Genomic DNA, 21,970 nt, shown 5'->3' on the forward strand with positions numbered 1-21,970 from the left:
TGGTCTCACTTCCAGAAATGAGGCTGAACTGTGGGAGCTAACACTTAAACTAAGTTGATGAATGACATGGGAGACCCTGTAAGTCAATACACTAAGGCTGGAGCCATAATGGTGGTCTCGAGGACGGCGATTTCAACTGTATGAGCGTTTATCATATGGCGGTGCCGGCCTGTGAAAAACCATACTGCTTTAAAACCAGACCACGACAAACCACTTTACCCCCAAATTGCATCCTTGTTTATTGTTCTCGTTTAATGGTTCTGGTCCTGCACCATAACCATCTGGTATTGGCACAGGACGTCTGGCCGGGAATAACCAGATGTGTTCCAGCGCAGCTCTTTTGTGGAGCAGGCTTGAGGAAGTTTTTTTGTTTTTTTTTTTTTAATTCTGTGGTGTACCGTAGCAGATGTGATGCATGATTTTGTTAAGTTGGGTTGGCCTCATTCTAGTGGAGATGGTGGAGAAACTAAAGCTTGGCAAAACAGCAGAGAGCGAGAGTACAGGTGGTCGACCTTTATACAGCGTTCTCACTTCCGTCGTGATGAGACTCGCGAGGATGATGGAGCCGTCATCCCAACAGTATTTTTACATCTAATCTCATTTTTGTATCCACAAGTGAATTTAAATATTGAAAATCCTACATGTATATGAAGTTAGTCAGTGGCTGACACAGCAGCTATAATCTCCAAAGTAGACATAATTGGCGTCCTAATTAAACAATCCGCCCAGGTATCACATTACTTAGACACAAAATACTCATTGAACGATTGGGGCCACTAGGTGTCGCCAAAAACTAATCAAACTTAAAGGCATCACATGTTAAAATATCAATATATCTTTTCATGTATAAGTCCCAGGACCAGCCACAGTGCAATTTATAGTCCAGAAAATATGACATAGTTACAGCACGGTGCGCCACAGAAGAATCTACCAAGTATCATCACGTTCGTATTGTAATGACTTCCCTGACGTTGAAAGGATGACAAGTAGGTGGTTGATAAGAAGTCAAGTCAGGAAAATCCTTTTTCAATTAGTACTTGATGCTTAATCCTTGAGCATGCAGAAAGACTGGTCTAGAAACTAGACCTTCTCCCAAACGAGTTCTCTCCGTGTTGGCTTTGTTTTGTTTTTTTTTTATTTTTTGCTCTTTTGGATGAAAAATAAATAATATTCCTTCTGTCACTTGCTGCCATCACATCCACGGTTAACCACACTACTTTTGAAGCACAAGCCCATCAATTGTTAAAGGCGCAGCTTTGAAGGGAGTAGCCCTGTTGTGACGGAAACACAAATCCCTGCTGTGCCTGTCTGACGCACGGAGCTAAACAACTAAGCTACCAGTATGTCGCTATTGGAAAAACACTATTTTTTTAAATAATACAAGCAGTACAATACATATACAAGCAGCAGCAAACAGAGAGAATAACACATCTTAAACCTTTTTAGTAATGCATGACGCTTGCCATCGAGTGCATGCAGGCACGGATGGAACAAAAGTGCTGGTCAACGTCTGGCAATGCAATCAGCAAATGATCATTATCATATGAACATTGCTCTTGTTTTGCAGCAAATAACACGTCCCTCACAAGAAGACAAGTCAGACGACAAAAACGAAGACGACAAATCTGAGAAGTCTGAGAAGAAAGAGGAAGAGGAAAAGAAGGACGAGGAAGAGAAAGATGAAAAGGAGGAGTCAAGGTGAGTTGGTGCTGATTTAGACCTGCGGGTGATGGCACTGCAGCTACATTTCGCAGGAAATTTTTTTTCTCAAATCATAAAAAAGTAAAAATATATATATATAAAAGTGAAAAATACACATGGTTTCACTCATTAGGTCTACAGAGCACATGGCTTACTGCAGCGTTAGCTAGCACTTAATGGAGGCGGAATGTTGAGCTCAAATATCAACGGGTATACCCAGCGCTATCAATAACATGGCCTCCAATTGTTTCCTACTTTTTAACGGGGACCTATTATGCTCATCTTCCGCCCCTTGTTATTGAGTTGTGGACTCCTACAGAGCAGCTACACACAATAACCCGCACAAGAAACGTTTTAGATTTTGTAGAATCTGCACCTTTTCCAGATGTACTATATTCTTGGATTTGTGCTTTCTTGCAAAATGGTCTGTTTTAATTTCACTCACTTCCAAATGCGAAAACTTCTTTAATTTTTTTATTTATTTTACCTTTATTTACCCAGGCAAGCAATTTAAGAACAAATTCTTATTTACAATTCAGCCTGAACATAGAGCTAACCTCCTAATCTGAAACTTTGCCATAGTTTAACACGAGAATACAACATTCTAACTACAGAAAAGTGTAGAAGCAGAACAGGTCCCCTTTAATAAAAACAATAAGTGCAGAACAGAATTCTAAACAAACATACTTTCAAGCCAAATGCTTTTTTTTAAAAAAAAGTTGTTCCTTCGAAGAAGAACAGAACTCTCTGCACTTGCTTCATCCATTGTTATTTTAAACCTTCATCTTTTGTACGAGAAAACAGACTTAGCGTACCAATCGGATACTGTGAACATCCAGCAGCAACACGACACGTTGATGAAAAATACACTGAGCCAAATCCTCAGTCTGACTGGTGGTGGCACCCCCGATGACGTCACTTCTGGAAGTGAGACTGAATAGCGAGAGCTAGCTGGTCATGTCCGGCGCCATCAACTATAAATGCCATTGCGTGGAACAATGTAGAACATAATTCCAAACACCATAAATCATGAATGAAAGTTGAGGAATCAACAGGTTAAGTGTTCTGAACTCTATCTATAGTTCTATAGTAGAGTATAAATAACGGACTTGTGTTGACAGTAAATATTTCACACTCTGTCGATGGCTTTATTGTTATGTCAAAACATGACCGCCCTCCCCCGTTCCTCGTCGGAGTGATACTGCTACTTATGTTCCAGATAATTAAGCTCTAATATTTAGTGTTGTGGATTCGAGGGAGACAGTGCAAGGCCTGTATTTGCTGAGTCAACTTTCCTTCCAAGAAGCCTCTAAAGCTGTTTTTTCCTCCTTGAAAACCACAGGGACATTGGCAAGGACAAAGACAAGTGTGACGGCGGGGAGGACGAGGACGGAAAGGAGCAAAACACGCCGCGTGGCAGGAAGACGGCCAACAGCCAGGGCCGACGTAAGGGAAGGATCACCACACGCTCCATGGCCAGTGAGGCTGCCACTGTGGCGGCGGAGGAGGCCCCTCCCCCAGCTTCAGAGGCTGCCGCCGCAGATCCTCCACTCCTCCCTAAATCTGACACGGCTCAGAAGTCCATGAAAGAGCCAGCCAAACCGCCCACCCCGGTCACTTCGGTGGACGCTAAAGGTGAATGCGCTTATGTAAACTCTGTTGTGGTATGATGCTCCTGACGAAAAGGTGCTCTCTTATCCCGCCGCCATCGCACTATTTCACCCGTGCAAGCCAACGGTTAGGTTCTCAGGTATAATCTTGTTTTGGCGCTAATCTGTGTCATCGGCCCTCATCTCTGACACTGCCCCCCTCCAGCTCTGCCTGAAGTTATGCAAGGCCTGCCCTATAATAGGATTAATTACCCTACGAGAGTGCCCTGCCGCCCTCCCAACCCTGTGACCTCTGGCCCTGTTCCGTCTGCATCATGGTTTACATGAGACTGTATCAACCCAATGAGTCTTTGGTGTGCGGCTTGCTGCTATAAGCGTCCGCTGCTAAAGTTTAGCTACGGGCCACTTGAAACCGTGCCAGACAGGCTTAAGAAACAATTCAGCGGGGGCACACGGGTTCATATCTTTTTTTGAAGGCATAGCAGGGCACATGGGCCGTGGGCCGTCGGCTCTCGTCATGAGGCAAGATGATATGTTTTAGGCAGACACACAATCTGTTCTTATCGCTCCGACCCGCCGCCCCACCCGGCAAGGCTTGTCACGGGGCGAACATGTGAGGTTTGCCACATTTGATTAATGCGCTCAAGTGCACGGTTGGGGGACCTTTTGAAGGAGCCATCCAAGCACTGATAATTGATACGACTATCTCCAAGGCGGTGACGTGAAGTCAAATGCCAGGGTGCATCTGCTTCTATATTGGTCCCAATGTTGACACAGTCTCGGTCGCTGCTGCAGAGGAGACCGACTTCCTGACAGGTCACTTCTGTGAATTGTATGTGTGTTTTGGTTGTGTGTGCGTGGGGGGCATGGGGGGGGCGAGCGAGGCAGCCGTGTGTCAAGGCAAGGGGTAGTGTCTATCTGTGTGTGCGTGTGTTTGTTTGACATTCAAAAAGGGTTGGGACAGCATGGCTGTTCTGTCGTTTTGTCTCCATCCAAGGCTATTTCCCAAAGCCGGAGGCACGGCTCTCACCTCCTCAGCTGTCTGGCGCTAGATCAGCTGACTAAGGCCCTCCCCTTGTGGATTATAGAGGAGGAAAGCTCTTTTTCCCCTGTGCTGTGGGCCGAGGAGAGCGAGGAGCGAGAGAGTATGCGAGTGTGAGAGGAGGGGAGTGACCTAGAGCAAGAGTGGGAGTGAGGAGTAGTTCTCAGCCCCGCTCGTAAATGTAAACAGATTATTAGATTAGTGGCCATGAGAAGCCGGCTGGAAAGAGGGCAGCCTCTCCGTCTGTCTGCTTCTCTCTCTCTCCTTCTTGTCCATGATGATGATGAGACTGGCTTTCTTTGCTTTTTGATTTAGCGGCTGCCGGTGAAACTGGAGAAACTTCTCGCTGGACCGAGGAGGAGATGGAGGTTGCCAAAAAAGGTATTTTGATTCATTTGTCGTTTCTAAGACTCCACCAATAAAGTAGCCGACACTCATCCACACAAGAACGAATGTGCATGTGTTTCGACACAAATGGAGACTTGTAGAAGTGCTTCAGGGCTCCCAGGGATTCATTTATTTATGAATATCATTCAGCTGGTCTGCTCTGCTGGCTTCTCTGAAGTGGTCTATTCAGGCTATCGTTGGCGCAACCGAGCGTGACAGTTGCAGCTTTCTGGTCACTTTTCAATGTATTGGTGTTTGAAATGAGACCTTTTCCCTTCTTCTGTTTCTCCTATGCCTCCATTGTGCAGATCGGACCTCTACCCATCCAAAAGTGTTTCCCTTCCTCTTTTTTTTCTTTCCTCAATGGCGATGCGAGCCTCCTGGTTAAACAGGAGATGTTCCAGCTGTTATCTCTGCTATCCCGGCATGGAAAGTGGTGTCGGTTTTACTGAGACCTGCTAAGCTTTGCTGTTTGCGTGATTAAGACGTGGTCCTGCTGCGCTCGTCATGCTCTCGTTCCCCTCTGCAAGTCAAAGTGGTGACTACTGTGAAGTCGTGAATATTTTCCTGGGAGGAAATAAATGCTTCTTGGGTAATTGTAGCTATCAAATGAAGTGCTAATGTACATGCTAACATACATGTAATTGCTAACACGCAGACGAGTGAGCAATGATTCATATGTCTTTTATATTTGTGTCTGGAATATGTCACACAACATTTGAATCTCACTTTTACCTTGTTATATTAAGCAATGGGGGTTGCGTTCAAGGACACCACCTCATTTAATTTGAGTGTATTTTCTGGGATTTTCTAGCATTGATTATGAGCCCCAAAGTGAGTGTTTAGTATACTAGCTTGTTTAGGTATACCACAAATACACGGATAATAAGGATGCTGTTGTGATTTTTGGACTGTGAATGCACCTTGTGGTACAGACTGAGGAAGGGTTTTTTCTTCGGAGGTAACGTGTTGAGTTAACATGTGTTCATGTTAGCTCTAGTTTTCACGTGGACAGTCAGTCAGGACCTTGCAAAGAGGTCATTGTTGCAAGGTAGCAGAGCAAAAAAAACTTTTTCAGGTGAGTAAATAACGCAATATTTGCAAATGAATCATTCATCATTCTTCCCAGGAGCGGTAATCCGCCAGTCCAGTAATACTGGGTTGAAGGTAGGCCGCAGGCAGTATAACACAGAATAAGTTTAATGCTAAAAACCCACCTTTTGCTTTGCACGTGCAACTATCACTGAGCCTTCTTGCTAGGTACGAGTCATTATCGTGACCAAAGTCGGGCTAATTCCGAGTGCCTCTTTTGTCTTTCACCAGGCTTAGTTGAGCACGGGCGCAACTGGCCGGCCATCGCCAAAATGGTTGGCACCAAAAGTGAGGCACAGTGCAAGAACTTCTATTTCAACTACAAAAGACGCCACAATCTGGACAACCTTCTCCAGCAGCATAAGCAGGTAAGCCGCCGTGTCGACGGGCCGTCTCGGGTGCAACAAGCTACTTTGTGTCTGATGTGTTTCTGATGTGCAGGACACCCGGCGGGCTCGGGCTGACGGAGCTCAAGGTGAAGGTCTGACCACAGCCTCACCTGACGACGACGAGGACAATGCAGATGACAGTGAAGGTTCGAGCCACACGTGCTCCGTCTTTCCTACTCGTTATCTCAAGTTCAAGGGCTAACTGGGCGAAGGACACCGGTGCTGATTTGGTTTTTGTTATACTTGCTGATTGCTCAGGGTTGAATAGGGGGTCAGAATTTAGGAGACGTGAGAAGACCAGCTGGTCCTCACGAGTAAGAACAAGGACGCGTCCGATGGTAAGAGTGAGGGAAGTGAAAGAAACGCAATGATGCCGTTATGTAACAGCTCTTGGCCGGAAAGAATCACGAAAGCCTGCTACTTGAGCACAATGTGCCCATCCACATCTTGATCCAGCAGGTCTGGCCATCTTTCCTCCTCTTTGTCTTCCCGTCACGCTCATTACTCACTGACGACAGACATTGTGCACGCCGCTGTTCTCCCACAAATAATTATCATGCCGTTGATGTTGGTCTGTAAAAATGATTAGAAGGGGCAATTCTCCAGATAGCCGTGACGACATCAGGAGGTCAGGGTGGCTCCTCACATGCTGATTCCCTCTCGCATGGAATCCCAGACTGTCCTGGTGAACTTCATGTCATCTTGTCCATGTTGTATGAGTAGTCATAACCTTATTTCCTTGCTAAATATGTCAGTGAGCTCTCACTTTTTCTTCCTCGTTGTCAAATTAGAATGAGGATTAGGTAAGGAATTGGTGTGCGTCACATTTTTGGCTTTCTGCTAGGATTTATTTGGATTTACGCAATTAGTTGGGGCTAGAAAAGTGGATTCAGTTCAACTGTATCGGTTAGTCGGACCTTGTAGAACGGATTAATGACTCTAACTAAGGTTCCGCTGTATGGTCGAAATCGCGGCTCTTCTTCCTCATTGTCGGTAGCACAGAAAAAAACCAGGCCAAAACTATACCTCCACTCCAAATACTTCAAGGACAGTTTGTCATTTCCTTTGAGTAGGAATCTGTTGGTGTAGAATGAAAGGTCCCAGGTGGATGCATCCGTATTGCTATTATGTCTCTGGGGCCTTGAACCTAGCATTGGCAAATAGTGATGTGACCAACAAAAAAGAGATAAGATACTGTTGTAACATGTGGACTTCTAGGAAACAAATGTCGTTTATTTTATTTGGTGATTGCATTTCTCGTAATGGGACCTGGGATGTGAGAGTGTGTTGTCATATTTGATGAAATTAAATTATTATGTGTATTCAATGTAATGAAAGCTTTTAGCGTGTACCCCTGCAAGATAGTTTTGGTGCCATGTGTTGACAGTTAAGTTCCACACGGCAGACATGATTGTTTTTGTTTTGGCATGCCTGCCCTGTGAAGGAAAGTAGGAGGGAATACTGCCTGAGACCTGAGTGAGGGCAAGGGACTCTATGACTAGTACGAGTCACAGACCGGTGTTGAAATACTGATGGGTGGCTCATGGGTCCGAGCACCCCTCATCAATATATTACTGTGTGTTTATTCTGCATTCATGCTACTTTTTCTGTTCATTTCCTCAGGAGGTGACAATAGCTCTGATACAGAGAGCGCTCCCTCCCCCTCCCAAACCGACTCGACAAAGTCTGGAGACTCCAAGAAAGCAGACGGCACCGCAGGAGATGCTCAGAGCTCAGACGCTCAGGTCAGCAATGCCAAGTCTGACCCTTCCTCATACGGGAATCTCTGCGTCAAGGAGGAGAAAAGCCCAGAGGGCGAGGCTGGCTCTCAAGAGGAGAAGACCAGAGTGGCTTCCTACTCCGGTGTGGTCCATCCAAAAACGGAACCTCAAGATGTGGACTTGAAATCGGGAGAGATTCAGGTGAAAATGGAACCTGAGATCAAGGAGAAAGGAGACAAAGGAGATCACGGTGAAAGGCAGAGGGAGCTCCACTCCGATAATGACTCCAGCGCCACCTGCAGTGCGGATGAAGATGTCGAAGCGGAGCCTGAAAGGCAGCGGTAGGGTTTTTCCCCCAGAGTACGTCTTCTCAATGAACGCTCCCCTTTTTCATGTTATGGTGACTGTTGCTTCTACAGAATACTTTCTATGGAGAAGCCATCTTTGCTCAACCCTGCAGGTACAGTCCTGGTGTCTTCACCCAAGCAAGCTCCTCTCAACATCCAGCAGATGCACCAGCGGGCTGCTGCCATCCCACCAATGGTTAGTTCACGTTCAAATGGAAATCGCAATGTTACATCGCTAGTTACAGTAAATAAGCACTTGAATTCATACTCGGATAACTCACTTATTTTAGCTTCGGCTAGTAGTTAGTGTTAGTGCAGACCTGCCAACATGTACTAATGTATGTTACTCGACACCTTTGACTGGTGAATGTGCTTGGATGCTGCACAGCCCACATGGAAAAGAATTCATAACCCCTGATTTAAGCCCAGGTCACAACCTGATGTACGATTTGTGGCGTTACACGTGTGGTGCAACGTAAAAAAAAAATACATTTTGCCTAAACCTGACACCAGCAAACATGTTGACTGTATGGGGTTTGACATGTAGGGCTGGTCTACGGCTCATAAATCAGTACATCACGTTTCTGTCAGTTTTTGCATGTAAACATGGAGAGTTTACCTGCTGTGTATTTTGTATCCTATTTCAGCCCTTCCAGTGCAATCATACACAGTGCCTGTGTTATTGTACTTCCTCCATAAGGCCGCTGTTGCCAGACATTTTATCCCTCGCTATGCTGACTCCTCCTCCATGTCCAGGTACCTGGTCCATACGGCTCCAGTCCGGTGCCCATCAGCGGCTTTGCCATGTTGCAGCACCAAATCAAAGCCGTGCATGCGTCAGCACATCAGGATGAGAAGCAGAGGCAGGATCAGGGCGACGTGGAGCGTCGACCGCCCTTCAACACTCGCAGCCCAAGTGTACTGGACAGAGACGGTAAAAGAAGAAAAAGCACCCTCTTGTTCATCGCTTTTGTTTTCCGTGAACTATTTCTTGCGGCTGCACGAAACCTTGAAAGAAAGCTTAGGGTTGCTGTTGCTTGGTGCCATGCCGCTCCGCCTCAGCCCACACAAGACGTTAGCCTGTATTGTTGTTGCTGTACTTGAGACGTACTCACAAATATAGACAGCTGTCTGGGTTTTTTTTTGCCGTTGCATGACTTGAAAGGCCACCAGTAAGGCAAGCCGCCATGTTGCATGCTGCAAAGCTTTTAGCACCCTTTAGCGGGTGCCGTGCAAGCAGAGCAGCTGTCAGCAAACTGCTGGGCTGGAAGACCAACGCGTCCGTTTCAAAAGGCCGCGGTGTGCGTGTGTCCAAGTGGCCTCGTGCGGTCTGGCTCACGCTCGATGCTCAGCGGCATTGAGTTGGAAAAAGTGGTCATCTTGCCTTTGTCTTTATACCTGTGTACTGCAGGTAAGCCCCCTCCCTACATGCCTTATGAAATGATGTTGGCTCTGGACCAGGAGGCCCTCTCTGGTCGGTCAGGCTCCCCCCACAGACTGTCCTCACCCCAGCCTGACCCCAACATCCCCAATGCTTCCCGCTACAGTGTGCCGCCAGGTAAAAGCACACATCTTGGCTTCCCTCTCTTCCTACTCCTGTCTGCTCTGACCCAGACGCCTCCGTAGCGTTCTGCTTTCCCTGTTGGTACCGTGAAGCCTTTGTAGACTACAGACGCGGTGAACAAGCAAGTCAAGTCTTTATCCTCATTTCTGGGCTTGCGGCGCTTGCTAGTTGGAATATAAGGAGAAACTACCATTCAATACGATCATTGCCACATTGGGCTCATATCTAGTCGGGTGGCTGTGTGAAATGTGTGCTACTTGGACTCCAGACACCAACGTGAACTTATTTACTCGCTTCTTCTGAGTTGCCACTTTAGGTTGCCTTGGCTTGGGTATTGTTGGGCTGAGTGGGAGGTTTGTTTATTGCTTGGACAGCAGGCTAGGTTGTTGCATTGGCTGTCAAAAATAAACATGCAGTATTAACTAACAGAGCATACCTTGCCCAGTCGGGGCGCCGCAATACATGTCCATTCGATACCTGTCAATCAAATGACACTGGAAACCAAGCCACAATCGCCATCAGTCAGCTGACTGCGTTGATGGAAACATTCGATGGCTGCTACGCTGGCCGTGCAAAACATGGATGCCTGCATTTTTTATCTTTATTATCCAAATTTTGGATCAAATTAAGTCAGCGGTAAGATGCAATAAAGGTCCTCATTGCATTTGGAACAACCAGTTCCATGCAAGACCTTTTAAGAAGACATTTGCACCGTAGGAACCCTGAACTCCGTTGTGGAAATCTGTTTTTCTATGGTAACTTATTGTTGCCATTATTTTAGCATGAATTGACAACATCTTTTTATGTTAAGTTTGACCCTCGCTGTGATGTCATTTAATAATTGTTTTGATTTTATAATTGAAATGTTTAATAGCAAACTGGATGTGTACATGAACGGTGGAAATGTGTGATGCTGACGAAAGTACTCAATCTATGAAGAGAATTATTCATGTGTTATCATCTTTATTCCTTGTTTATTATTTTTATTATTTATTTCAAAGTGCTGTTTTTGTCTTTTATGATTCTAACTTATGCACAGCAGAAAATGAGGCGGTTTTGGCTGCACCAGATACGGCTAATTTAAAAACTGTACTCTTTTGGGATTGAAAAGATATGGAATCCAATGGACTCAAACCTTTTCCAGTGTTGCATGAGCTGGCCGTCGTAGATAATAAATGAAATAAGACACGTGTTTTTCCTGATGATTTACTGCCCTTATGTTTCTTTTTTCCCCTTCCCAGTGCTCCACCCAGCCCCCAACCAGCTGATCCAGAGTCTGCCAGATGGAGTCCGGATGACTTTCAGCAGGCCCAGTCGACCTCCCAACATTCCCTCTCCTCCTCCTCTCATTCCAACCACCAAACCGACAGACAAGCCGTCCTTCATTCACGGGGGCTCTATATCTCAGGTAGGCACATTGGGATTCACGCCATTACAATAAGGATTCCTTATTTTTTTAACTTTGAAGCCATTATTGCATCCGATACCATCTTTGATTTGAACTAATCCAGGCATGTGTTCTGTTTCCACCATCTAGGGAACCCCTGGCACCTACCTGCCCTCTCACTCCGTTTATGGGCCCGAGGGGAGTAAAAGCACTGTGGGCTCCATCTCTCTGGGCCTGCCTCGGCACCAGGACCCCAACAAGTCTGGTAGGTCATGACATTGACGCCTTGATGTGACCTTTTGATGTGAACTCTTCACTTGTTTCCAGGAGCAGCAGTTCCATCGATGCTTGACGGTCGAGGCAACCTGGCAAAAATGGGCGAGAGCCTGGCTTTCAGAGGCTCGATCACTCAGGTACGTCCGTGATGGCAAATATTTGGAGACAATGTGTGCGAATGCTTAAGCAGAATGAGAAACCATGAGATGAGCAGGAAAGGCGTGGGTGTGGAAATGCAGAATTAGGGCACAGAGGAAAAAAAACAACCCAAAAAAGTAGAGCACGCCATTCCAAAGCATTATTGAATAGCTTGGTAGCACTAAGTGTTCGCATATGTAAATACTTTACTCTTTTTGGGTGGCTTGGAAAATGAAGAGGCGTTCGATGACAAAGAAAACGGCGGAGTACGACCGATCAAAGCACCTGGTTAAAATGTCAAAGTGACACAATGAAAAGTAGAAAAGCTTTCATGCGTGTTGCGTCATGTCTTGGTTCTTTCCCCCTCAGGGCACTCCAGCCCTCCCCCAGGCCACGGTTGCTGCTGACCTGCTGAAGGGCACCATCACAAAACTGGCCACGGAGGACCTGAGCGGCTCTGACAAGTCCAGGGGAGACCAACTGACTAAAGGTCATGTGATCTATGAAGGCAAGAGTGGTCATATCCTCTCGTACGATGGTACGTACGCGCTTCGGCTAGTTTGTTTACACTCTTTTCTACAATCTTCTGTGTGTATTTCTACAAAATTTGACATCTGTGTTCAAAAGCTATCAAGAACCCAAGGGAGAACACCCGTAGCCCCAGGACTGGCCATGAGTTGAAACGCGCTTACGACATGGAGGCATCCATTGGCAGAGGCCATACTGGCAGAGAAGGGGCTCCATTTGAAGGTAGCGCTTTCATTAGCGGGCCGCAGATTGATCCTGATATTGATGGTATCGATGTATTAGCAGTTTTTCTTCAGTTTTCTTTTCAGTGTCTTTGTCTTGTTGTGCTCAGGTTTGATTAGCAGAGCCATGCCCAGAGAAGGTCTCCATGGAGATACCAAAGAAAGACCACTAATCACTGGATCCATCATGCAAGGTAACGACCTGTTAAGAAGTGTACTGCCTGTGTGATGCACTACAGTAAAGATAATATATGTTTATCTTTTCAGGGACACCGAGAACGTCTGCAGAGACATGCGAAGACACTCTGAAATATGGAAAACGGATTAAACGAGAGAGCCCACCCATCCGCTCTTTTGATGGGGGAATTGGCAAAGGAAAGCCCTATGAAGGAGTAAACACCATTAAAGAGACGGGGCGATCCATTCATGAAATCCCTCGACAAGACCAGCCTGGCCAGGACGTCAGAAAGACCCCTGACCTGTCAGACAGGAGGGTCATTGAGGGATCCATGCCTCAGGTGAGACCGGGAGATTAACGTGGGATTCAGATGTTCTGCTACTAGCGTTAGGCAAATCTTTTTTAGCTTCATTCAAATGTTCACTTCATTTGGAGCTGTTAATAAATAGCGGCATATGAGGATTAATCATGATTAGTTCATTTGAAAGGCGGAAAAACAAATTTTATTCGTTTTCCACTTTTCTGAGCTATAAAGTTAGAATGTAGTACTCTGGTGGTAAACCATGTCAAAGTTTCAGATGATGAGGTTTGCACATTTGGAACAGAAAAAAGACTTCCTTATATGGGCATGCCATGGTACGCCCGCCCTCCTCCCCCCCGCTCTGCTGCTGCATTCTTGTGGAAGATTTCACGGTATTAGCACCGTGTTTATTTAGTGTGAGTAAGTGTTGTCTGCGTAGTATTACAGTGTGCCTGCACGGAGCATCCATATTACTAGCTCACGGATGTCCGGAACACCCACATTGGTGTAGTCTCACAAAAAACAATGTTGTGCCAATGTTGTGCACTTTGTAAACGCACCGCGCTCGTGTCCGACTTCTTAGCTCCACGGCACCAGTGTTGCCTATGACAAAGTGTGTCCGACAATGAGTGCAGGGGAGGTGGATGCAGCACCCTTGCATCCGGTTTCTACTGAGTTAATTCATTTATTATCAACTCTCAGACCCACAAGACCCACATTAGAAAAAGGGTTTTGGCAGCAGTCCGGAGCGTTTGGGAGTGTAACCAGTAACAGCGGAGTGGGTGTTCTCAGAGCCGGGCAGTGGGTGGAATAAATTAAAACAGAAAATCCAAGACAGCTGCAATAGGGGCTTGATATAAAGGGCCGAAAATAATAATAGGGCCCCTTTTATAGCCCTAATATTCTTCAAAATATTGAGTGTCCTGTGTTTCTACCAGATTCACTCCCTGAACCAGCCTACCATCAAGCACAACGTCAAGTCCCTGATCACCAGCCCCAGCAAGCTTCCCCACAGCATACCCCAGCTGGAGGCCATGGAACGAGCCAAATACGAGGAGAGCAAGGCGGTGCGCCACACCTCTGTGGTGAACTCCACCACGTCTGTGCTGCGGTCCACGCACCAGGAAGCTGTCAAATCCCAGCTCAGCCCCGGCTTGTACGAGGATGCCAACGCTCGCAGGACCCCTGTGAGCTACAGCTCCAACTCCGTGAGCAGAGGTTCACCCATGCTGGGACGCTCATCAGACGGTATGGACCTTTGTCTCAGACCGACCTACATTCGATATAACATGAATAACAAATATCGTGTTTGTAATACCTGTGACACGTCCTTCCCATCACAAAGGATCCAAGTCTTCAGCACATGACAGAAAGAACGCCATGACACCCACGCAGAGGGAAAGCGTCCCAGCCAAGTCGCCGGTGTCTGGTGGTGACCCCGGATCTTCTCACAGCCCTTTCGACCCTCACCACAGGCCGGTCGTACCCGGGGAAGTGTACCGAGGCCACCTGCCCCCGCATCTCGACCCCAGTATTGCCTTCCACAGAGTGATTGATCCCGGTGTGTGCCTTGTCATAAGTTAGCTACACGATCAGAGCATACAAATGGCTGAACTTAATGTTTTTTCGTCCTCTTCCTGCAGCCTTCATGTTTCCTCGGCAGCCATCCCCAACCGGCTACCACAACACATACCAGCTATACACCATGGAGAACACCAGGCAGACCATCCTCAACGATTACATCACTTCCCAGCAGATGCAGGTCATCCCCCGGCCCGATATGGCTCGAGGGTTGTCACCGCGGGAACAGCCCGTTGCCATTCCTTACCCAGCTGGAGCCAGAGGTACGGCCCCCCCCCTTGCTGGCCCTCTCTTACCTGCTCGTAGGAGAGGCCCAGGGTCTGTGCGGTTGTGAAAGAGTAGCTACCTTTTGCAGATGCCCAGAAGCAAATGACCTACATACAATTTGCTGATTGTTTATGAAAGTGGCTGCGATTTATTTGGCTCCAGTTAACAATCGGAAGTCTCAATTCGCCGAGTGGTGGCCTCATCCGGGTTCACCACCGTTCCACTCTTTGCAGCCCGACTTTGACCAATTTGTATTTGGGAGCGCAGCAGATGAAGGAGAAGGGTGTATATGGTGTAAATCAATGAATCCGTTTTTATTGTTCACCATTGGCCCTTTGCTTCTGTCTGTAAAAGGGATTATTGATCTAGCCCAGATGCCTCCAACTATCCTGTTGCCTCATCCTGGGGGAACAGGTACTCCCACTTTGGAACGCATCGCCTACCTCCCTGGAGCTCAGCCCCCTTTCCCTACTAGGGCTTTCAACCCAACTTCCATATCGCCAGGTGAGGATTCCCTCTCCAATTCCCTTAACTTCCTCGCCACAATCTTGTCTGCCTTCACGCCTTAAGAGTGCAGACCTGTGCTGCACTGGCCGGGGGTGTCAGAGGTCAGCTGACGGTGTGAAGCGACGTCCTGAGTGGTCCGCTCACAAGTGGACGGCGTGTTAGCTAGACCTGGTCTAAACGAGCATCTCCGCCAACCACTTCCTGGCGTTTCAACACCAAGAGAAGAAAAGGAGGGAAACCTGCTGTTTATTCCAGGGGTGTCCAAACCTTTCCCACGGGGGGGGGGGTGTGTTGCATACTGAGAAATCAAAGGATGTGGGGGCTACTTTGACATTTTAAAGCAACTCATATAGATATGCAAATATGTTTTTATATTAAAAACACAATGCATTGATGCATGATATTAGTATGAAAGAAATGTGGCGCATTTTTTATTTTATTTTGGAAAAATAAAAAAACTTTCCTCTTACATTATTTTCACTCAATATTATGTCTTAATTCTCATAATATTTTGACTTTATTATTGTAATATTTTAACTACCCAACATAACTTTATTTTTATTTTTTTGTTTCTCATGGGATTAAAAATACCTTTTTAGTCTTTAATATTTCAACTTTGTGCTATTTTTTTACTCCTATTATGATTTTTTTTTTAAAATCCCCCTCATTTTTTGCCGTTTTTCTTGATTAATTGTACTTAGAGAATGCGCCAAGGGCCAATAAATAAATAAATAAGTAGTGCTGGCTGTAAATGGCGGCACTTTGGACACTCCTGGTTCAGTCCTTGCACGCATTTGCTAAATATATCTGCTTTAAAATGGATATAAGAGCTTTGCCTGTGTAGCATTTAGCCGACTGTGCATGGCCATGACCTCCTTTGTGTGTATATTGAAAGCAGGTGCATGGGATTGCAAGATATGAAACACGAGCAGCCTCCCGTATGCGTCAACATTAGAAATTGTCAATCTTGCTTTCTGCAGGAAGCTCCATGACGAGGCCTTCAGTAATATGCAATTAGCGTGCAAATGTGAGTGGTAATGATTAATGCTCGGCTGTCATTGTTGACCTCAGGCCATCCTGCCCACCTTGCTGCCGCGGCTAGTGTGGAGAGGGAACGCGAGCGCGACCGTGAACAGCAGGAGAAGGAGAGGGAAAAGGAACGGGAGCAAAGGGAGCGGGACAGAGAGATTCGAGAACGGGAGCGGGACAGAGAGCGGACGAGTGATTACATCCGTGCAAGTGAGTTATCGTGAATTATCCTGCTGACATGAACTTACTCATTTTGGTCCTGGTGGTGCCTGCCCTTTGCCTCACTTGTGTTATGGTCTGTGCTGGTCTCATCATAATCCAGAGGGAGAAATTATTAAGTATTATTACTATATTCTAACTACATTATTGGTTGGAAAAGCATCATAGGCCTGCTTTAATCTTTTTTCTGGAATTGTGCTGATCCATTATCTCTGTGTTAAAATGAACCTAATATACTAATCGGGAACTCTGCTCCGGGCACGGGATCAAATCATGATATCCCCACTATATCATATATGTCATATATTTATGTTTGCTCAGGCGGAGCAGAGCAGCCAGGCCGACCAGGAAGTCGAGGTTACCTCCACTCTCCATCGCCCTCACTCAGGACGCAGGAAGTGGTTGTTCAGCAGAGGCCGAGCATCTTTCAGGGCAAAAGTGTCATCACTTCTCTCATGTAAGTTGACGTAGCTCCATTGTTTGCACACGTGAAGGAACAACAACATGAAAAACATTTCTCCCAAAATGGTGACTTCTTCAAACTGCATTTGGAAATTCCAAGTCATACTTTGCGCATTATTCTTATGAAAAAATACTTTTTTTTTCATAAGAAGTTCCTAGACGTCTTCAGGCTCTGCTAAGCTCTGCATGGTTTGATTCCTTCATATAATAATAAACATAAAGGGTAGAACAGAGCCTTGCACCGACGAGGTCTCTGCTCAGGCCCTAACAATAACAAACGCAAGGACACGATAGGGCCCTGGCACCTGGGGGTCGTTGTGCTGGGGCCCAAATAAAAACATGATAAGTCTGATGCAGTAAAATTGTTTGTTTTTTAGGCCTCATTCAGCAGCAGCGACATCAGCGGCCCAGAGTAATTCTCGTTACAGCACCGCCGCTGATGCACTGGCCGCTCTGGTGGATATCGCCGCCTCCGCCCCGCCCGTGGACGTCGCCAAAGTCAAGGAGAGCAAACGGGATGACCGTGACGATGAAATATCTTCAACGTCTCGCCGCGCGGCGAGCTTCTCGGAACAGCAGCAAGAGTCAGAGCGGAGATCGGTAGCCTACGGGGCCATGACGCTGCCGGGGGGCAAGCCCCACCCGGCGTACCCGGAGGGTGCTGGAACTAAAGATAAGGGACCTCAAACCTCAAAGTCGCGTATCGAGGAAGAGCTTCGAACCCGTGGAAAAACCACAATTACGGCCGCCAACTTCATCGACGTCATCATTACGCGACAGATCGCCTCGGAGAAAGACTCGAGGGAGCGAGGCTCTCAGAGCTCCGACTCCTCTAGCAGCCGTGAGTACATTATTATATATTTCATAACAGCAAATCAGCTGATCTTATCAACTTTTTGTCCATTTTTTCTTTAAATGTATGCACAGTGTCATCAAGTCGATATGACAACCCGGCCGGGGGAGCCATTGAAGTAATAAGTCCTGCTAGTTCTCCAGCCCAATCCCAGCAGGACAAGCTTGACGAGGGCCAACAGACGGCAGGTAAAGACACAGCCGGTCCTTTTTTGCCCTCTACTAGGACCATGAAGGTGGCATTTGGTGACGTTAGCTTAAGTTGCTAGTCAAATAGAATGGAGATATCATGACATTAAGCTCTAAAATTGCCTTTTGAGTCAGACTCGTCATATTACTTGCAAGCGTCTAAACCAGGGGCCATCAAAAGCCCACCCAGGGGCCATTTTGTTGGCTCGCAGCATATTATTTTACAATGAAAAAAAAAATTACGCAGGACGGTTGGGGCCACACCTAAAATAAAGAATTTTAAAAAGTTGTTTGTTAAAAGAAAAAAGTGCCTCAATTGAATAAAATTGAATTAATTTTAGGAATTAATTTTTGTCATTTGTAGAGTAAACAATTTCAATGAGGTAATCTGTCCCCCCCCAAAAAAAAGCAAAATGTGAATTATTTATATGGAGTGGTGCCTACCAGAAGAAATGTTCCCATTGAAAATGAAGTCAATCCAATGAATCTGTTATTATTATTATTATTATTATTGATTTATTAAGAAAAGCAGTAGATCCTCTTTGTCTCCTCTCCCTGACTTTTCCCTCTAATTCTAATTCTTGGTTAACTTGATCAGCTGGTATGCGGTCCTACGATATGGGTCGATACCGACCTTCAGGGGAGCCCCCACAGGCCAGCTGCCAGCAGCCCCCCTCCTCCCAAGCTGACAGTTACTCCCAAATCCCCAAGACACATCGGGTCATGACCTTGGCAGACCACATCTCGGTAGGATGAACTTATTGACGAGTAAAGTAACCCCATAATGGATAATAATGGATGAACAATGGAAATGACGCCTTGCGTTCTGTCATGCAGCATATCATAACTCAAGACTTTGCCCGGAACCAAGACGCTCCCTCGGTTTCGTCTTCAGCCTCTGCTACATTCCAGAGCACGGTGCCACCCGTGTCGTCTTCAGGTCGGGCTAAGTTGCCCAGTCGCTACAGTCCTGAGACTCAAGTCCATGCCCCGCATCACCATCGGCCTCCCAGCAGGGTTTCGCCGGAAAACAGCACAGACAAGCCCAGATCCAGGTACAGGTGGATGCGCTACACATGACGCCATCAAGGATCATGGTCGGCAAGCCACCATCCATGATCCCAACACTCTAACCTCTCCCTGTCCAGACCTGGAAAGTCTCCGGAGAGAGGCGGGAGGCAGATGGACAACTATGAACCAATCTCACCGCCGCAGAGCTACCAAAGCATGGACAAGCAGGAGGCTGCTGGGCCTGCGGTCCAAAGGCGAGAGGCAGATAACTCTGAGATCAGGTACGCATGCGGACTCCATGCACACGTCTTACAGTAGGCCACGCCCCCTCCTTCCACTCTGGTTCCTTATGTTGTCCATCAAGCAGGATAGAACATGCCTCCTTATGCCTCAATGTATTTTTTACTAACGCTTACACAGCAGCTGGCTTCCCATTGACGTTTTTTCCCCTTGTCATCTGTTGGTTCCAGGAGCGACTCCCGATCTCCTGGCAGTGTCAGTTATCTGCCCTCCTTCTTCACCAAACTGGAGAACACCTCCCCTATGGTGAAATCCAAAAAGCAGGAGATCTTTCGTAAGTTGAACTCCACCTCTGGTGTCGGTGATTCTGATGTTGGTAAGTGGGGCTCCTGTCTTCCTCTTTGCTTCACCTAAAGCGCATGCCTCCAAAGACCATGCTGGATGTGCTGCCGCAGCTTCTCGTTTTTGTTCTCGCCAACGTGTAGTTATGGACGACCGGTTCCGCCGTTGAAAAAAACTAAATATATATCCCAGTGGTACATCTGAATTATGAGGTAGGGATAAAATGACCTAATGAGATAGGAAAGTCATATCTCGTAGGTTTGACTTTTTATCTCAGATTTTGGACTCTTCTTACCTCATAATTCAGACTTTTAGGACTTTTTGTCTTATAATTTCCATTTTCATCTCATAATTATGACTCTTGGTTTCATAATTTAATGACTTTTTATCTCCTAATTATGAATTTTGTCTTGTAATTTAGATTTCAATTTCCATTTTGTCATTTTGAGATTTACCGTTGGGATATCATTTATCTTTCCGTGGCGGAATAGGCTTCCATATGTCGTTCCGTACTGTACCTACCAGTCTGGCATTTGGTTTATCCAACATCTAATATCTCCGTCTTACAGGAAATGCCCAACCAGGCACGGAGATTTTCAACTTGCCTGCGGTCACCAGCTCCAGTGAGTTAGCAAAATCCTTTTGTGTTGGGAAATGGATCTTTTTGACTCTATGATCTCTGTAAAAAGGGTCTGGCTGAGGTGAAAGTTGCTCAGGGACATTTGACCAAGTATTAGTGGTGACGTATTGTGTGTGTGAATATTTGAACCTGAAACTCGAGCACCCAGTTCTTGTTTAAAAATCATTAAAGATGTGACACATGATGTTATCTTATGACGGGAACTTTATATTGTGTATGTCATCATGGTAGCGCATAATTTGCTAATAATTCGATTGACATGCTCCTGCTTTCACTGTAAGAGTTGCATCATATTTGGGTGGATTATGAAGTTTAAAGCAGCTGTAACGTGTTTATTGTTCAAATATTCCATTGTTAAAACATGGACAAAAGACCTTTTTTTTTTTTTTTTTCGCGGTTTTGGAAGAAATTCTGACAAACTGAAAATAGACCTAAGAAAAGGGCCTTAACGTGGTCCGGTCCTCCACTCTCTGATGGTGCGCTTCTTTGCTCCATCCTTCATAGGCAGCATCAACCCCAGGAACCACTCTTTCAGCGACCCTGCCAGTAACCTGGGCCTGGAGGACATCATCCGTAAAGCCTTGATGGGCAACCTGGAGGACAGGCAGGAGGAGCACCAGGGGGCGGTAGGTGCCATCAGCAGCATGAGCAGCGACGCCCGCCAGGAGGCCAATCCGTCACCCAGCATCGGTACGTGACCATCCCATACTTGGTCCACACGTCAAGTTTCCGGTGGAGAATAAGACACTGAATGTTTTTCCACGCCTTCGCAGGAAAACAGAAGCAGAGTAAAGCCAACAGTCGTAAATCCAAGTCTCCTAATCTGGGTCAGGCCTACTCGGGAGGGGATCGTCCCTCCTCGGTGTCCTCCGTCCACTCCGATGGAGACTACCACAGACAATCACAAGCCCAGTCCCAGTGGAGCTGGGACGACCGACCCTCGTCTGCGGGTAAGAGTTGAGCCCATTCCAAAAATGGTCCTAGAAATAAGACTACCTTAGTACCCCTATTTGCCAAGACCCTCGTTTATCGCGGTTCCAGACCTGACTGTGATAAGTGAATGTTCCTTTTAGTTAGAGCATAAAAAACCCTTTATGACCTTCTAAATATGTTTTTTTTTACATTGGTTCAATATAGTAGTTACGTTATAGTCACATTCCTATCATCCATCCATCCATTTTCTATCCCACTTATCCTCATCAGGGTCACGTGGGTATGCTGGAGCCCATCCCAGCTGACTTGGGGCGAGAGGCGGGGGGGCCTATGACCCAACATAGTAAATATAATGAGAGAAAATAACACATAATATGGACTCACACATGTTGACATGTTAAATATTAATATTTTTGAGGAATAGCATGCCACAGTCAACCACCAAACAGCACAATTTATTAATATTTTTTGAAAAACCATAATACAGTGAAGTGAAATTCAAAGCACGACGTGGGAGGGAGAACTGTGTATGGATCCAAAGACAAATATGATTTTTTAAATCGTGTTTTCAATATCGGTCAACTCATATTTCATCCATTGGAACCAACATTTCTTAGCTACTGGAGAGTTACGTTTGTTTGGTTATCTTTAAGTTAGCATCACAAGTCCTACCCGGTATTGGTGTGGCAGCCACTCAAGAGGTAGAGCAGGTCGTCCAGAAATGGGAAGGTTGGTGGTTTGATCCTCGCTCCCTCCACCCAGTCACTGCCGTTGTGTCCCTGGGCAAGACACTTACCTGTATGGATGTGAACGAAT

The 21,970-nt window shown here is 46.2% G+C and overlaps 1 protein-coding gene across 6 annotated transcripts in view; it reads left to right on the plus strand.

Annotated features, from left to right (window-relative positions):
* ncor1 (nuclear receptor corepressor 1) overlaps nucleotides 1-21,970 on the plus strand; it is a 38,658-nt gene that overhangs the window by 14,913 nt on the left and 1,775 nt on the right. For 2 of the 6 annotated variants that reach the window (XM_058086626.2, XM_078787973.1), the window contains 31 exons: nucleotides 1,568-1,698; nucleotides 3,044-3,336; nucleotides 4,669-4,734; nucleotides 6,064-6,200; nucleotides 6,274-6,367; nucleotides 7,845-8,283; nucleotides 8,362-8,485; nucleotides 9,046-9,223; nucleotides 9,701-9,847; nucleotides 11,095-11,261; nucleotides 11,391-11,505; nucleotides 11,568-11,653; nucleotides 12,024-12,192; nucleotides 12,282-12,404; nucleotides 12,514-12,597; nucleotides 12,671-12,921; nucleotides 13,821-14,130; nucleotides 14,228-14,443; nucleotides 14,526-14,726; nucleotides 15,085-15,234; nucleotides 16,309-16,476; nucleotides 16,807-16,942; nucleotides 17,325-17,788; nucleotides 17,875-17,988; nucleotides 18,587-18,735; nucleotides 18,826-19,043; nucleotides 19,137-19,280; nucleotides 19,470-19,615; nucleotides 20,151-20,204; nucleotides 20,726-20,911; nucleotides 20,995-21,171. In XM_058086626.2, the coding sequence (XP_057942609.2) occupies nucleotides 1,568-1,698; nucleotides 3,044-3,336; nucleotides 4,669-4,734; nucleotides 6,064-6,200; nucleotides 6,274-6,367; nucleotides 7,845-8,283; nucleotides 8,362-8,485; nucleotides 9,046-9,223; nucleotides 9,701-9,847; nucleotides 11,095-11,261; nucleotides 11,391-11,505; nucleotides 11,568-11,653; nucleotides 12,024-12,192; nucleotides 12,282-12,404; nucleotides 12,514-12,597; nucleotides 12,671-12,921; nucleotides 13,821-14,130; nucleotides 14,228-14,443; nucleotides 14,526-14,726; nucleotides 15,085-15,234; nucleotides 16,309-16,476; nucleotides 16,807-16,942; nucleotides 17,325-17,788; nucleotides 17,875-17,988; nucleotides 18,587-18,735; nucleotides 18,826-19,043; nucleotides 19,137-19,280; nucleotides 19,470-19,615; nucleotides 20,151-20,204; nucleotides 20,726-20,911; nucleotides 20,995-21,171 (5,437 nt within the window). The remainder of the gene's footprint in view (nucleotides 1-1,567; nucleotides 1,699-3,043; nucleotides 3,337-4,668; nucleotides 4,735-6,063; nucleotides 6,201-6,273; nucleotides 6,368-7,844; nucleotides 8,284-8,361; nucleotides 8,486-9,045; nucleotides 9,224-9,700; nucleotides 9,848-11,094; nucleotides 11,262-11,390; nucleotides 11,506-11,567; nucleotides 11,654-12,023; nucleotides 12,193-12,281; nucleotides 12,405-12,513; nucleotides 12,598-12,670; nucleotides 12,922-13,820; nucleotides 14,131-14,227; nucleotides 14,444-14,525; nucleotides 14,727-15,084; nucleotides 15,235-16,308; nucleotides 16,477-16,806; nucleotides 16,943-17,324; nucleotides 17,789-17,874; nucleotides 17,989-18,586; nucleotides 18,736-18,825; nucleotides 19,044-19,136; nucleotides 19,281-19,469; nucleotides 19,616-20,150; nucleotides 20,205-20,725; nucleotides 20,912-20,994; nucleotides 21,172-21,970) is intronic. The other 4 variants (XM_078787970.1, XM_078787971.1, XM_078787972.1 and 1 more) reach the window with 4 other exon arrangements.

Source organism: Doryrhamphus excisus, linkage group LG21 (genome assembly GCF_037039965.1).
Source record: "Doryrhamphus excisus strain RoL-2023G ecotype Guam linkage group LG21, RoL_Dexc_Guam_v1.1, whole genome shotgun sequence".
In the NCBI taxonomy this organism is placed as follows: domain Eukaryota; kingdom Metazoa; phylum Chordata; class Actinopteri; order Syngnathiformes; family Syngnathidae; genus Doryrhamphus; species Doryrhamphus excisus.